Source organism: Balaenoptera musculus, chromosome 11 (assembly GCF_009873245.2).
Source record: "Balaenoptera musculus isolate JJ_BM4_2016_0621 chromosome 11, mBalMus1.pri.v3, whole genome shotgun sequence".
Classification (NCBI taxonomy): Eukaryota; Metazoa; Chordata; class Mammalia; order Artiodactyla; family Balaenopteridae; genus Balaenoptera; species Balaenoptera musculus.
The window spans coordinates 97,225,834-97,241,027 of NC_045795.1; the positions used below are offsets into that span (position 1 = coordinate 97,225,834).

The 15,194-nt window shown below is 41.3% G+C and overlaps 1 protein-coding gene across 1 annotated transcript in view; it reads right to left on the minus strand.

The window, feature by feature from the left end:
- Positions 1–497: 497 nt before the first annotated feature.
- The window catches only part of SEC13 (SEC13 homolog, nuclear pore and COPII coat complex component), a 51,685-nt gene continuing 36,988 nt past the window's right edge, over positions 498–15,194 (minus strand). Inside the window, exon 9 of the mRNA XM_036869195.1 lies at positions 498–956. Coding sequence (XP_036725090.1) covers positions 843–956 — 114 coding nt within the window. The 3' untranslated portion in view covers positions 498–842. The remainder of the gene's footprint in view (positions 957–15,194) is intronic.

Here is a 15,194-nt window from a genome sequence, read left to right on the forward strand (position 1 = left end):
AGCTCCAAGTTCATGCCACTGATACAGGTCTCAGCTACTGCTGTGACTGCTGTTTCAGTTCAGGGTTCCAGGGCCTCCCATTAGAGGTGATCCTTGGTTCAGTCGGTGAGCCTCTCCTTCCACTGACTGGGCAGTAAACCAGGTGAATTGTGCCTGCTTTCCTCGTCAGCCTTGTAACTCTTGGGATATGGTCGATACCACCCTGTATGTGCAGGGCAGACTTTATTAGCCTCAGTCTCCAGCAGAGAATGTATACTCAGGATAAGTAGCAGAGCTGGGGGCTGCAGTCCCATCCCTGAAGGCGAAGTGTAGCTTTGTATGGTGCCTTCAGCATAAACTGAGTCACAAGGACTCTTACACAGTGACAGATCAGCTCTGTGGGCAGCACTCAGCTAGGCCCACAGGGACCTGGGTCTTGGTAAATGCTGTTCTAGGACACTAACCAACAAGAGTTAAAACAAGCTTTACAGGGAGGGGTTAGAAAAATGCAGGAAGAATTATAAGCAATACAAGTTTATTTAATTACTTTGGAAACAGTCCCCCCCCAAATGATGCCTGAACCTAAAAGGTACATAACAATGACCAACAATATCTTAAAATAATAGAGCTGACAGTTAACTGTAGTTTTCCCCTCAGAACAAGTGTGTGTTCAGCTGGACAGTAAATTACAAACCATATCAAATCATGTTAAGGCAGATGATAAACCTGGTTGCGTTTGTTAACGACTGCCAGGAAGGTGATGTGTGGGAGCTGGGTGTTCTTCCTCCCAGCAGTTTGGTCAGTTGGCCCACGAAGGGGCAGTCCTGGAGGCAGCCGGTAGAGACCAGGCCCTGCCTGTCTTGTCACTGCTCGTTCTGCTGACCCTCTGTGACGGAAGTGGACACAGAACCCTGGCCCTTGTTGACATCACTGATGCACACCCATTGCCCGTCAACCGACTCCTTCCACAGGGTCACCTGCAAGCCAGCACACACATCCTGTTACAGGTATGTACCCCTGCCCTTACCTCCCTGGGTTCTCTAAAGAGGGTAAAGATCTCCAGCAAGAACTACAGCTCACAGTCTTGTGGGTAAAGAGAGAACTTACCTTGGCTTCCCCCACTGAAATCCCACCAAAATGGAAGTAAAGGAAAAAGTATCCACACAGAGTAAGAAAGAAAGGAGGAGTATGGAGAGTGATGTCATGAAGATGGTGACACAACTTGTTCCTGGCTTCACTTTCCCTCAAAAGAAGAACTAACAGCTATTCACAGAGACACACCACTGAACAAATCCTACAACACAGGAGTGAGGCTGAAGTGTCCTGCACTATGGACACTGAGACCGACTGCATTAGAAGGTAAGAGAAGGGGCCACATGTTGATCCCAGCATCCCTTCCAGGGGCTGGCACACTACCACGGGGAGGGGCCTCCCCCCTGAGGCTCTGGCCCCTCCAGTGAGAAAAGAGCCCCGGGTGACATCCAGCAACCTGTCCCCCCCCTCCCACTGAATTGTGGTCATCACTTTGCAGGTGCTGATACTCTGGTTTTGCTCCACCAGGATCACAGCTGAATCTGTGAGGCCCAGCTGCTGAGAATTGGATTGTGACCAGAGAGGACTTCCAACAACCAGCACTCAGATCTCTCTGCAGCCTGAGTCCCTATCTGCAGGGCCCAAGTGAGTTTGTTCTGACAGGGAAGCTGGGGCACAGGTAGGCTTCAGTCCAGACCACAAAGCATTAGTAACCTTAAAGCTGCTTCCTTGGAAAGCACACCAGTTCATAGCTGCACTTCCTACTGAATACAGCCTTCGGACTGCCCAACCAGCCAAGCCACATAGCCGGTCAACAATCCTGCTTAAGGTAACATGGGAATAGAAAGCACAGCCGGTGGCATTCACTGTCTGCATAGCAAATCTGGTGGCCTCACATGACCAGGAATTCAGTGCACACTCTTGACTCTTCAGCTCCCCCCGAAATAAGCCATGCATTCTCTGGATCCCATCCTGCTGTGTGCTGCCAAGGCAAGGAAGGTAATTCTAGCCTCACCTACTGCTGAGTCGAGTAGCCAGTCCTGACTGTCTAGCAAGCCTGACCAGAGAATCCAGGCAGCTGTGAAGCTGATGCTCCAGCCTCACTGGTGCAGGGAAAGAAACCAGCTGTCCTGTCTACCTGATCTCAGCCAGTGGCATATTCAGAGTGGAAAAAAAGTGCCTCAACCCAAAACAGAACTTAATAGCAGGTCCTTTCAACCTAAGAACACTAATAGGAGAGAAAGCCAGAAACCCAAATTGAGCTGACTAGTGAAGAACTGTATCTGCACACTTCCAGAGGGACAATGAATTCTTCGAAAAAGAATTCAAAACGGCCCACTGTCAAGAAGCCCACTTCCAATCTCTTGCATTCCTATAAACTAACAGTGAAAAATCAGAAAGAGAAATTAAGGAAACACTCCCATTTACCACTCAAACAGAATAAAATACCCAGGAATAAACCTACCTAAGGAGGCAAAAGAAAGACTTGTATGCAGAAAACTATAAGACACTGATGAAAGAAATTAAAGATGATACCAACAGATGGAGAGGTATACCCCATTCTTTGATTGGAAGAATCAACATTGTAAAAATGACTATACTACCCAAAGCAATCTACAGATTCAGTGCAATCCCTTTCAAAGTACCAGTGGCATTTTTCACAGAACTAGAACAAAAAACTTTGGAAACACAAAAGACCCCAAATAGCCAAAGCAATCTTGAGAAAGAAAAACAGCTGGAGGAATCAGGTTCCCCAACTTCAAAGTATACTACACAAAGCTACAGTAAGCAAGACAGTATGGTACTGGCACAAAAACAGAAATATAGATCAACTGTACAGGATAGAAAGCCCAGAGATAAACCCACGCACCCATGGTCAACTAATCTATGACAGAGGAGGCAAGACGATACAATGGAGAACACACAGCCTCTTCAATAAGTGGTGCTGGGAAAACTGGACAGCTATATGTAAAATAAGGAAATTAGAACACTTCCTAACACCGTACACAAAAATAAACTCAAAATGGATTAAAGACCTAAATGTAAGACCAGACACTATAAAACTCTTAGAAGAAAACATAGGAAGAACACTCTTTGACATAAATCACAGCAAGATCTTTTTTGATCCACCTCCTAGAGTAATGGAAATAAAAACAAAAATAAACAATGGGACCTAATGAAACTTAAGATTTTGCACAGCAAATCAAACCATAAACAAGACAAAAATACAACCCTCAGAATGGGAGAAAATATTTGCAAATGAAACAGACAAAAGATTAATCTCCAAAATATACATGCAGCTCAATATCAAGAAAACAACCTAATCCAAATATGGGTGCAAAATCTAAATACACATTTTTCCAAAGAAGACATACAGAATGCCAAAAAACAAAAGATGCTCAACATCACTAATCATTAGAGAAATCAAATCAAACTCCAACAAGGTATCACCTCACACCTGTCAGAATGGCCATCATCAAAAAGTCTGCAAACAATAAATGCTGGAGAGGCCGAGGAGAAAAGGGAACCCTCCTACACCACTGGGGGTAATGTAAATTTGTAGAGCCACTATGGAGAACACTACAGAGGTTCCTTAAAACACCACAAATAGAGCTACCATATGATCCGGCAAGCCCACTGCTGGGCACACATCCGCAGATAACCATACTTGGAAAGCCGACACTTGCACGTTCATTGACTGCAGCAAGACCTACAACAGTCAAGGTTTGGAAGCAACCACAATCTCCATCCACAGGCGAATGGAGAGAGAACATGTGGTACATATATACAATGGAATGAACACTCAGGCATAAAAAAAATGAAATAATGCTATTGGCAGCAAGGTGGACAGACCTAGAGATTATACTAAGTGAAGCAAGTCAGACAGAGAAGAACAGATACCATATGATTTCACGAAGAGGTGGAATCTAAAAATTGATAGGCGTGAACTAATGTACAAAACAGAAACGGACTCACGGACATAGAAAAGGAACTTAGGGTTACCAAGGGGGAAAGCATGGGGGGAGGAACAAATGCTGTGGTTGGGATTAACCTGTACACACTAATATTTATAAAATGGATAATCAACAAGGACCTTCTGTGGAGCATAAGGAACTCTACTCAACAATCTGTCATAACCAATAAGGGAACAGAATCTGAGAACAGAGTTATGTATCTGCATAACTGAGATAACTGAAACACGTCACTGTACACCAGAAACAAAAACAACACTAAATTTACAACACTCCAAACTAAAATCAGAAGTAAAAATAAAATACAATAAAATCAAAAGAGAAAGAAATGCCTCCTCTATTCCGTGTTGGCTTAGGGAACCTGGGCTACTGTCACTTCCCTGGAGCCTGGGCAGCCGGTAACACAAGGCTAGAGTGTTCTGGGCCTGAGGGAGCTGGGGAGGATGTACCAGCAAATGAGCCCCCCTTGGACCTGGAGTGTCTGGTCCCCTGGGGATGTCACCACAATCTCCAGATCCAGGCAGACCCTCCCGCAGCTAAAGCCAACATTGTGCACCCAGAGGATGGTGGACCCTCTGGCCGGGAAGAGCTCTGAATAGTCTCCTAGTCTCCATATCTGCTGGTGGTGGCCTTCCCACCTTCAGCTGCCTTCATTAGGGTCACCCCACCCATATAGGACAGCACCCTCAGCATTGGGGTTTTGCAGGGGTTAGGACCTGTCTGGAAGGGGGGCAATGAAGTAATGAGATACAAGCCCTTGGGTGTTTGTGCTGACACATTCCACTAATTCACAACCCAGGAACACGACTTCCCCTTAGGCTGTACATGCAGGTGTAACCAGAGTTGGGCATGAAGAAATCATGCCACCTTTTGGCCGTTTACAGTAACAACAACTTTAAAGCAGGTGCTCAGGGGAACTTCATATTCTCAAAGCCTGTGAGCCTGTAAAGACACCTGCTGTCACGAAATGCCCAGGAGCAGGTAATAGGAAAGGAATTCAAAACAGGGCCCAGTTTTAAGAGGCCAATTTCCAGAGGTACATTTTACTCATAGTGTTAAAAAGAGAGGCACATGAAAAGATGCTGAACATTCCTAAATATTAGAGAATTGGAAATCAAAACTGCAAGGAGGCATCACTTCACACCACTCAAAATGCCATGAACAAAAAGTGTACAAACAATAAATGTAGCAGAGGGCATGGAGGAAAGGGAGCCCTCCTATGTTTTTGGTGGGACTGCAGTCTGGTAATAACTACTATGGAGAAAAGAATGGCGGTTCCTCAAACAGTAAACACAGCTACCATATGATTCGGCAGTCCCACTCCTTGCCACACACGTAGATAAAAGTATAACTGGAAAATGTACGTGCACCCCTATGTTCATAGCAGCACTATTTAGAATAGGCAAGACATGGAAACAACCTAAATGTCCACTGACAGAAGAACGGGTAAAGAATATGTGCTACATATATACAATGGAATCATTATTATTATAAAAAAGAACAATATAATGTCATTTCTAGCAACATGGGTGGATGTAGATATTATATCAAGTGATGTAAGTCATGATGAGAAAGACAAATACCATATGATATCACTTACATGTGAAACAAAATATGACACAAATTATCTATGAAACAGACTCCAAGACTTAGAGAACAGACTTCTGGTTGCCAAGTTGGATGGGGGGTGTGGGAGGGATCCATTGGGAGTTTGGGATTAGGAAATGCTAAGTATTATATATAGAATGCACAAACAACAAGGTCCTACTGTATAGTACATGGCACTATATTCAATATCATGTGATAAACCAAAATGGAAAGGAATACGAAGAATATATATATATGTGTAACTGAATCACTTTGCTGTAAAGTAGAAATTAATACAACATTGTAAATTATACTTCAATAAAACAAACTAAAAAAAATTAAAATTAGAACTGCCATATGATCCAGCAATTCCACTTCTGGGTATAAATCCAAAGGAAATGAAACACTAACTTGACCCCCGAAGTTCATAACAGCAGTATTTACAATTAGCGATACATGGAAACAACCTAACTGACCATCAACAGAGGGGTGAATAATTAAGTTGTATTTATATATAAATATGCACACACACACACATAAAATGGAGTATTATTCAGCCATAGAAAGCAAAGAATATGTGATATTTGCGACAACATATATGGACCTTGAGGGCATTATGCTCAGTGAAATAAGTAAGACAGTGAAAGACAACTGTACTATCTTACTTGGATGTGTAATCTAAAAACAAAAAACCAAACTCATAGAAAAAGGTATCAGATTCATGATTATCAGAGGCAGTGTGTGGGGGAGGGGGAACAGGAGGAAGGTGGTCAAAACCCACAAACTTCCAGTTGCATGATAAGTAAGTACTGGTATGTAATGTACAGCAATGATGACTACAGCTAACACTTATGTATAATATATATGAAAACTGTTGAGAGTAGATCCTAAGAGGTAACATCACAAGGAAAGTAATTTTTTTCTCTCTTTATTATATGAGATGATGGATGGTAACTAAATTTATAGCGGTAATCATTTAACAGTACATGCACGTCAAAACCATTATGCTGTACACTGTTACCTTATACAGTGATGTATATCAATTATATCTCACTACAACTGGAAGAAAAAATTAAAATGCATATGAGTAACAGTAACTGAGGGGCAATGCTGTGAATAATGATGTAACATGAAATATTGACAATAATGATAATGTAAACATGGATGCCGTTTAACCAAATTGACAGAGCTCCAGTGAGAGGTTATGGGGTGTTAGAGTGGTTCTCAAAATGTGGTCCCAGACCAGAGTGTGTGTAGCATCTGGGAACTTGTTAAAAATGCAAATTTTGGGGTCCCAGCCCAGATCCACTGGTTCAGAAGCTCTAGGGGTGGGGTGGGTAATCTGTTTTAACAAGTTTAGCAATGCTAAAGTTTGAGAATCGTGGTAGAGGAAGACAACAGATCAACAGGTATGTTATTTATACACTGAAGTAAACAGCAGAAGCAGCAGCTAAAAGTTGAAAAGGTTTGCCCCCGTACAGGGAAAATTAGACTGCATTAAAAAAAAAAAATCATAGGGACTTCCCTGGTGGCGCAGTGGTTGGGAATCCACCTGCCAGTGCAGGGGACACGGGTTCGAGCCCTGGCCCGGGAGGATCCCACATGCTGCGGAGCAACTAAGCCCGTGCACCACAACTACTGAGCCTGTGCTCTAGAGCCCGGGAGCCACAACTACTGAGCCCACACGCCTAGAGCCCATGCTCCGCAACAAGAGAAGCCACCACAATAAGAAGCCCGCGCACCACAACGAAGACTAGCCCCCGCTTGCCGCAACTAGACAAAGCCCACACGCAGCAACGAAGACCCAAGGCAGCCAAAAAAAAAAAAAAAAAAACACACAAAAAACCAAATAAAAACTATCTAAAGCTATGTACATTAACTTGATAAAAAAATGATTCTAAGAACTGCTGCCTTAGGGATAGACTTTATTCACTAAGCATGCACTGTGTAGAATGCTCTGAAGTGAAAACATACCAAGTCCTTCAGCAAAGGAATGCTATAAAGACAGCAATAGCGCTGAGCTCTTTGTAGGAAACAGGCTTATAAGGAAGAGTAAGAAGCATAAAAGACAGCAGACCCCAAAACGTGGAACGTACAACCAGGTACTTGCCCACTGATTTGTAAACATTACTGAGGGCAGTCAGGGTACAGTGGCCTGTCCTGGGTGCCACCAGACCTGGGTACTAGTCCTGATATTGGCACTCACTAGAAATAGGGTTAGATTAGCTGTCCTTTGAGGGTCATTCCAGCTCAAATTCTATGGCTTTTAGATAGGGCCTGATGGATCTTTCTGGGACCACTGAACACAAAAGGGACCCTAGGCTGAGTAAAAGCTGTCTGCAGAGGGTCTTGAAGAGATATTACTTGTGCACCCATGTGCATTGCAGCATTATTCACAATAGCCAAAAGGTGAAAGCACCCCAGTGTCCATCAACAGAGAATGGATAAATAAAATGTGGCACAATGGAATATTATTCAGCCTTCAAAAGGAAGAAACTATGACATATGCTACAACATAGGTGATCTACAACACAGATGAAGACACTACGCTAAGTACAAATCAAAACTACAATGAGGTAGGTGTGAGGTACCACTTCACACCAATCAGAATGGCCACCATCAAAAAGGCTACAAATAACAAATGCTGGAGAGGGCATGGAGAGAAGGGAACACTCCTACACTGACAGTGGGAACGTAAACTGGTGCAGCCACTATGGAAAACAGTATGGAGGTTCTCAAAAAACTAAAAACAGAGCTACCAATATGATCCAGCAATCTCACTCCTGGGCATATATCCAGAGAAAACTCTAATTCAGAAAGATACATGCCCCCCTATGTTCATAGCAGCACTATTTACAACAGCTAAGAGTTGGAAACAACCTAAATGTCCACTGACAGATGAATGGATAAAGAAGATGTGAAACATACATACAACGGAATATTACTCAGGCATAAAGAGATTAATGCCATTTGCAGCAACATGGATGGACCTAGAGATTATCATATCAAGTGAAGTAAGTCAGAAAAAACGACAAATACCATATGATATCGCTTATATGTGGAATCTAAAATATGACATGAACTTATCTACGAAAGAGACTCCGAGACATGGAGAACAGGCTTCTGGTTGCCAAGGTGGATGGGGGGTGCAGGAGGGATGGATTGGGAGTTTGGGATTAGCAGATGCAAACTATTATATATAGAATGGATAAACAACAAGGTCCTACTATATAGCACAGGGAACTATTCAATATCCTGTAATAAATCATAATGGAAGGGAATATAAAAAAGAATGTGCATACACATAATTGAATCACTTTGCTGTACAGCAGAAATTAACACAACATTTTAAATCAAGTATACTTCAATAAAAAAATAAAAAGACACTGCTGAGATTGGTTCAAGATGGCAGAGTACTGGGACATGCTCTCACTCCCAATAACGAGAGCACCAGAGTCACGGCTGACTGCTGAACAGTCATCGACAAGAAGACACTGGAACTCACCAAAAAAGATACCCCCATGAAAAGACAAAGGAGAAGCCACAATGAGATGGTAGGAGGGGCGCAATCACAATAATATCAAATCCCATAACTGCTGGGTGGTGACTCACAAACTGGAGGACACTTATACCACAGAAGTCCACCCACTGGAGTGAAGGTTCTGAGCCCCACGTCACGCTTCCCAACCTGGATCTGGCAACAGGAGGAGAAATTCCTAGAGAATCAGAAGTTGAAGGCTACCGGGATTTGATTGCAGGACATCGACAGGACTGGGGGAAACAGAGACTCCACTCTTGGAGGGCACACACAAAGTAGTGTGCGCATCGGGACCCAGGGGAAGGAGCAGTGACCCCATAGGAGACTGAACCAGACCTACCAGCTAGTGTTGGAGGGTCTCCTGCAGAGGCAGGGGGTGCCTGTGGCTCACCATGGGGACAAGGACACTGGCAGCAGAAGTTCTGGGAAGTACTCCTTGGCGTGAGCCTTCCCAGAGTCTGCCATTAGCCCCACCAAAGAGCTGGATAGGCTCCAGTGCTGGGTCGCCTCAGGCCAAACAACCAACAGGGAGGGAAACCAGCCCCACCCATCAGCAGAAAGGTGGATTAAAGTTTTACTGAGCTCTGCCCACCAAAGCAACACCCAGCTCTACCCACCACCAGTCCCTCCCATCAGAAAGCTTGCCCAAGCCTCTCAGATAGCCTCATCCACCAGAGGGCAGACAGCAGAAGCAAGAACTACAATTCTGCAGCCTGTGGAAGGAAAACCACATCCACAGAAAGATAGACAAAATGAAAAGGCAAAGGACTTTGTACCAGATGAAGGAACAAGATAAAACCCCAGAAAAACAACTAAATGAAGTGGAGACAGGCAACCTTGCAGAAAAAGAATTCAGAATAATGATAGTGAAGATGATCCAGGACCTCGGAAAAAGAATGGAGGCAAAGATTGAGAAGATGCAAGAAAATGTTTAACAAAGACCTAGAAGAATTAAAGAACAAAGAGATGAACAATACAATAACTGAAATGAAAAATACACTAGAAGGAATCAATAGCAGAATAATTGAGGCAGAAGAATGGATAAGTGACTTGGAAGACAGAATGGTGGAATTCACTGCTGCAGAACAGACTAAAGAAAAAAAGAATGAAAAGAAATGAAGACAGCCTAAGAGACCTCTGGGACAACATTAAACGCAACAACATTTGCACTATAGGGGTCCCAGAAGGAGAAGAGAGAGAGAAAGGACCTGAGAAAATATTTGAAGAGACTATAGTCGAAAACTTCCCTAACATGAGAAAGGAAATAGCCACCCAAGTCCAGGAAGCGCAGAGAGACCCAGGCAGGACAAACCCAAGGAGAAATACGCTGAGACACATAGTAATCAAAGTGGCAAAAATTAAAGACAAAGAAAAATTATTGAAAGCAGCAAGGGAAAAATGACAAATAACATGCAAGGGAACTCCCATAAGGTTAACAGCTGATTTCTTGGCAGAAACTCTACAAGCCAGAAGGGAGTGGCATGACATATTTAAAGTGATGAAAGGGAAGAACCTACAACCAAGATTACTCTACCCGGCAAGGATCTCATTCAGATTCGATGGAGAAATCAAAAGCTTTACAGACAAGCAATAGCTAAGAGAATTCAGCACCACCAAACCAGCTCTACAACAAATGCTAAAGGAATTTCTCTAAGTGGGAAACACAAGAGAAGAAAAGGACCTACAAAAAAACCCCACAACAATTAAGAAAATGGTAATAGGAACATACATATCGATAATTACCTTAAATGTGAATGGATTAAATGCTCCAAGCAAAAGACACAGGCTCGCTGAATGGATACAAAAACAAGACCCATATATATGCTGTCACAAGAGACCCACTTCAGACCTAGGGACACATACACACTGAAAGTGAGGGGATGGAAAAAGATATTCCATGCAAATGGAAATCAAAAGAAAGCTGGAGCAGCAGTACTCATATCAGATAAAATAGACTTTAAAATAAAGAAAGTTACAAGAGACAAGGAAGGACACTACATCATGATCAAGGGATCAATCCAAGAAGAAGATATAACAATTATAAGTATATATGCACGCAACATAGGAGCACCTCAATACACAAGGCACTGCTAACAGCTATAAAAGAGGAAATCGACAGTAACACAATAATAGTGGGGGATTTTAACACCTCACTTACACCAATGGACAGATGATCCAGACAGAAAATTAATATGGAAACAGAAGCTTTAAATGACACAATAGACCAGATAGATTTAACTGATATTTATAGGACATTACATCCAAAAACAGCAGATTACACTTTCTTCTCAAGTGCGCACAGAACATTCTCCAGGATAGATCACATCTTGGGTTGCAAATCAAGCCTCAGTAAATTTAAGAAAATTGAAATCATATCAAGCATCTTTTCTGACCACAATGCTATGAGATTAGAAATCAGTTACAGAGAAAAAAACGTAAAAAACACAAACACATGGCTAAACAGTACGTTACTAAAAAACCGAGATCACTGAAGAAATCAAGGAGGAAGTCAAAAAATACCTAGAGACAAATGACAATGAACACACGACGATCCAAAACCTATGGGATGCAGCAAAAGCAGTTCTAAGAGGGAAGTTTATAGCTCTACAAGCCTACCTCAAGTAACAAGAAAAATCTCAAATAAACAATCTAACGTTACACTTAATGGAACTAGAGAAAGAAGAACAAACAAAACCCAAAGTTAGCATAAGGAAAGAAATCATAAAGATCAGAGCAGAAGTAAATGAAATAGAAACAAAGAAAACAATAGCAAAGATCAATAAAACTAAAAGCTGGTTCCTTGAGAGGATAAACAAAATTGATAAACCATTAGCCAGACTCATCAAGAAAAAGAGGGAGAGGACTCAAATCAATAAAATTAGAAATGAAAAAGGAGAAGTTACAACAGACACCGCAGAAATACAAAGCATCCTAAGAGACTACTACAAGCAACTTTATGCGAATAAAATGGACAACCTGGAAGAAATGGACAAATTCTTAGAAAGATATAACGTTCCAAGACTGAACCAGGAAGAAATAGAAAATATGAACAGACCAATCACAAGTAATGAAATTGAAACTGTGATTAAATATCTTCCAACAAAAGTCCAGGACAGATGGCTTCACAGGTGAATTCTATCAAACATTTAGAGAAGAGCTAACACCCATCCTTCTCAAACTCTTCCAAAAAATTGCAGAGGAAGGAACACTCCCAAACTCATTCTATGAGGCCACCATCACCCAGATTCCAAAACTAGACAAAGATATTACAAAAAAAGAAAATTACAGACCAATATCACTGATGAATACGGATGCAAAAATCCTCAACAAAATACTCGCAAACAGAATCCAACAACACATTAAAAGGATCATACGCCATGATCAAGTGGGATTTATCCCAGGGGTGCAAGGATTCTTCAATATACACAAATCAATCAATGTGATACACCATATTAACAAATTGAAGAAGAAAAACCATATGATCATCTCAACAGATGCAGAAAAAGCTTTTGACAAAATTCAACACCCGTTTATGATAAAAACTCTCCAGGAAGTGGGCACAGAGGTACCTACCTCAACATAATAAAGCCCATCTACGACAAACCCACAGCAAACATCATTCTCAATGGTGAGAAACTGAAAGCATTTCCTCTAAGATCAGGAACAAGACAAGCATATCCACTCTCACCACTATTATTCAACATAGTTTTGGAAGTCCTAGCCACGGCAATCAGAGAAGAAAAAGAAATAAAAGGAATACAAATTGGAAAAGAAGAAGTAAAACTGTCACTGTTTGCAGATGACATGATACTATACATACAGAATCTTAAAGATGCCACCAGAAAACTACTAGAGCTAATCAATGAATTTGGTAAGGTTGCAGGATACAAAATTAACGCACAGAAATCTCTTGCATTCCTAGACACTAATGATGAAAAATCTGAAAGAGAAATTAGGGAAACACTCCCATTTACCATTGGAACAAAAAGAATAAAATACCGAGGAATAAACCTACCTAGGGAGACAAAAAACCTGTACTCAGAAAACTATAAGACACTGATGAAAGAAATTAAAGATGATACAAGCAGATGGAGAGATATACCCCATGTTCTTGGATTGGAAGAATCAATATTGTGAAAATGACTATACTACGCAAAGCAATCTACAGATTCAATGCAATCCCTATCAAATTACCAATGGCATTTTTTACAGAACTAGAACAAAAAATCTTAAAATTTGTATGGAGACACAACAGACCCTGAAATAGCCAAAGCAGTCTTGAGGGGAAAAAACGGAGCAGGAGGAATCAGGCTTCCTGACTTCAGACTATACTACAAAGCTACAGTAATCAAGGCAATATGGTATGGGCACAAGAACAGAAATACAGATCAATGGAACAGGATAGAAAGCCCAGAGATAAACCCACGCACCTATGGTCAACTAATGTATGACAAAGGAGGCAAGGATATGCAATGGAGAAAAGACAGTCTCTTCAATAAGTGGTGCTGGGAAAACTGGACAGCTACATCGTAAAAGAATGAAATCAGAATACTCCCTAACACCATACACAAAAATAAACTCAAAATGGATTAGAGACCTAAATGTAAGACCGGACACTTTAAAACTCTCAGAGGAAAACATAGGAAGAATGCTCTTTGACATAAATCACAGCAAGAATTTTTTGGATCCACCTCCTAGAGTAATGGAAGTAAAAACAAAAATAAACAAATGGGACCTAATGAAACTTAAAAGCTTTTGCACAGTAAAGGAAACTACAAACAAGATGAAAAGACAACCCTCAGAATGGGAGAGAATATTTGCAAAGGAATCAATGGAGAAAGGATTAATCTCCAAAATATATAAACAGCTCATGCAGCTCAATATTAAAAAAACAAACAATCCAATCAAAAAATGGGCAGAAGACCTAAATAGACATTTCTCTAAAGAAGACATAGAGATGGCTAAGAAGCACATGAAAAGCTGCTTAACATCACTAATAATTAGAGAAATGCAAATCAAAACTACAGTGAGGTATCACCTCACACCAGTGAGAATGGGCATCATCAGAAAATCTGGTGATTTTCAAACAACAAATGCTGGAGAGGGTGTGGAGAAAAGCGAACCCTCTTGCACTGTTGGTGGGAATGTAAATTGATATAGCCACTATGGAGAACAGTATGGAGGTTCCTTAAAAAACTAAAAATAGAATTACCATATGACCCAGCAATCCCACTACTGGGCATATACCTAGAGAAAACCATAATTCAAAATGACACATGCACCCCAATGTTCATTTCAGCACTATTTACAATAGCTAGGACATGGAAGCAACCTAAATGCCCATCGACAGACGAATGGATAAAGAAGATGTGGTACATATATACAATGGAATATTACTCAGCCATAAAAAGGGAACAAAATGGGGTCATTTGTAGAGACATGGATGGATCCAGAGACTGTCATACAGAGTGAAGTAAGTCAGAAAGAGAAAAACAAATATCGTATATTAACGCATATATGTGGAACCTAGAAAAATGGTACAGATGAACCGGTCTGCAGGGCAGAAATTGAAACACAGATGTGGACAACAAACGTATGGACACCAAGAAGGGAATGCGGTGGGAGGTGGTGGTGGTGGTGTGATGAATTGGGAGATTGGGATTGACATGTATACACTAGTATGTATAAAATGGATAACTAATGAGAACCTGCTGTATAAAAAAATAAATAAAATTCAAAAAAAAAAGACACTGTGCTAAGTGAAACAAGCCAGTCAGAAAAAACAAATTCCTTATAATTCTACTTACAGGAGGTCCCTACAGTAGTCCATTCATAGAGACAGAGAGCAAAATGGGGGTTGCTAGGGGCTGAGGGAGGGGGAATGGGGAGGTGCTGTTTGAAGAGCACAGAATTTCAGTTTGGGATGAAGAGTTCTGGGTTGATGACAGTGATGACTGCAGAATAACGTGGATGTATCAATACTTAACACTACAGAACTGTACACTTAAAAAAAGTTAAGATGGTAAACTTTGTTATATGTATTTTACATATAACTAAACGTTACCATGAAGATGAGGTTGTCAAAT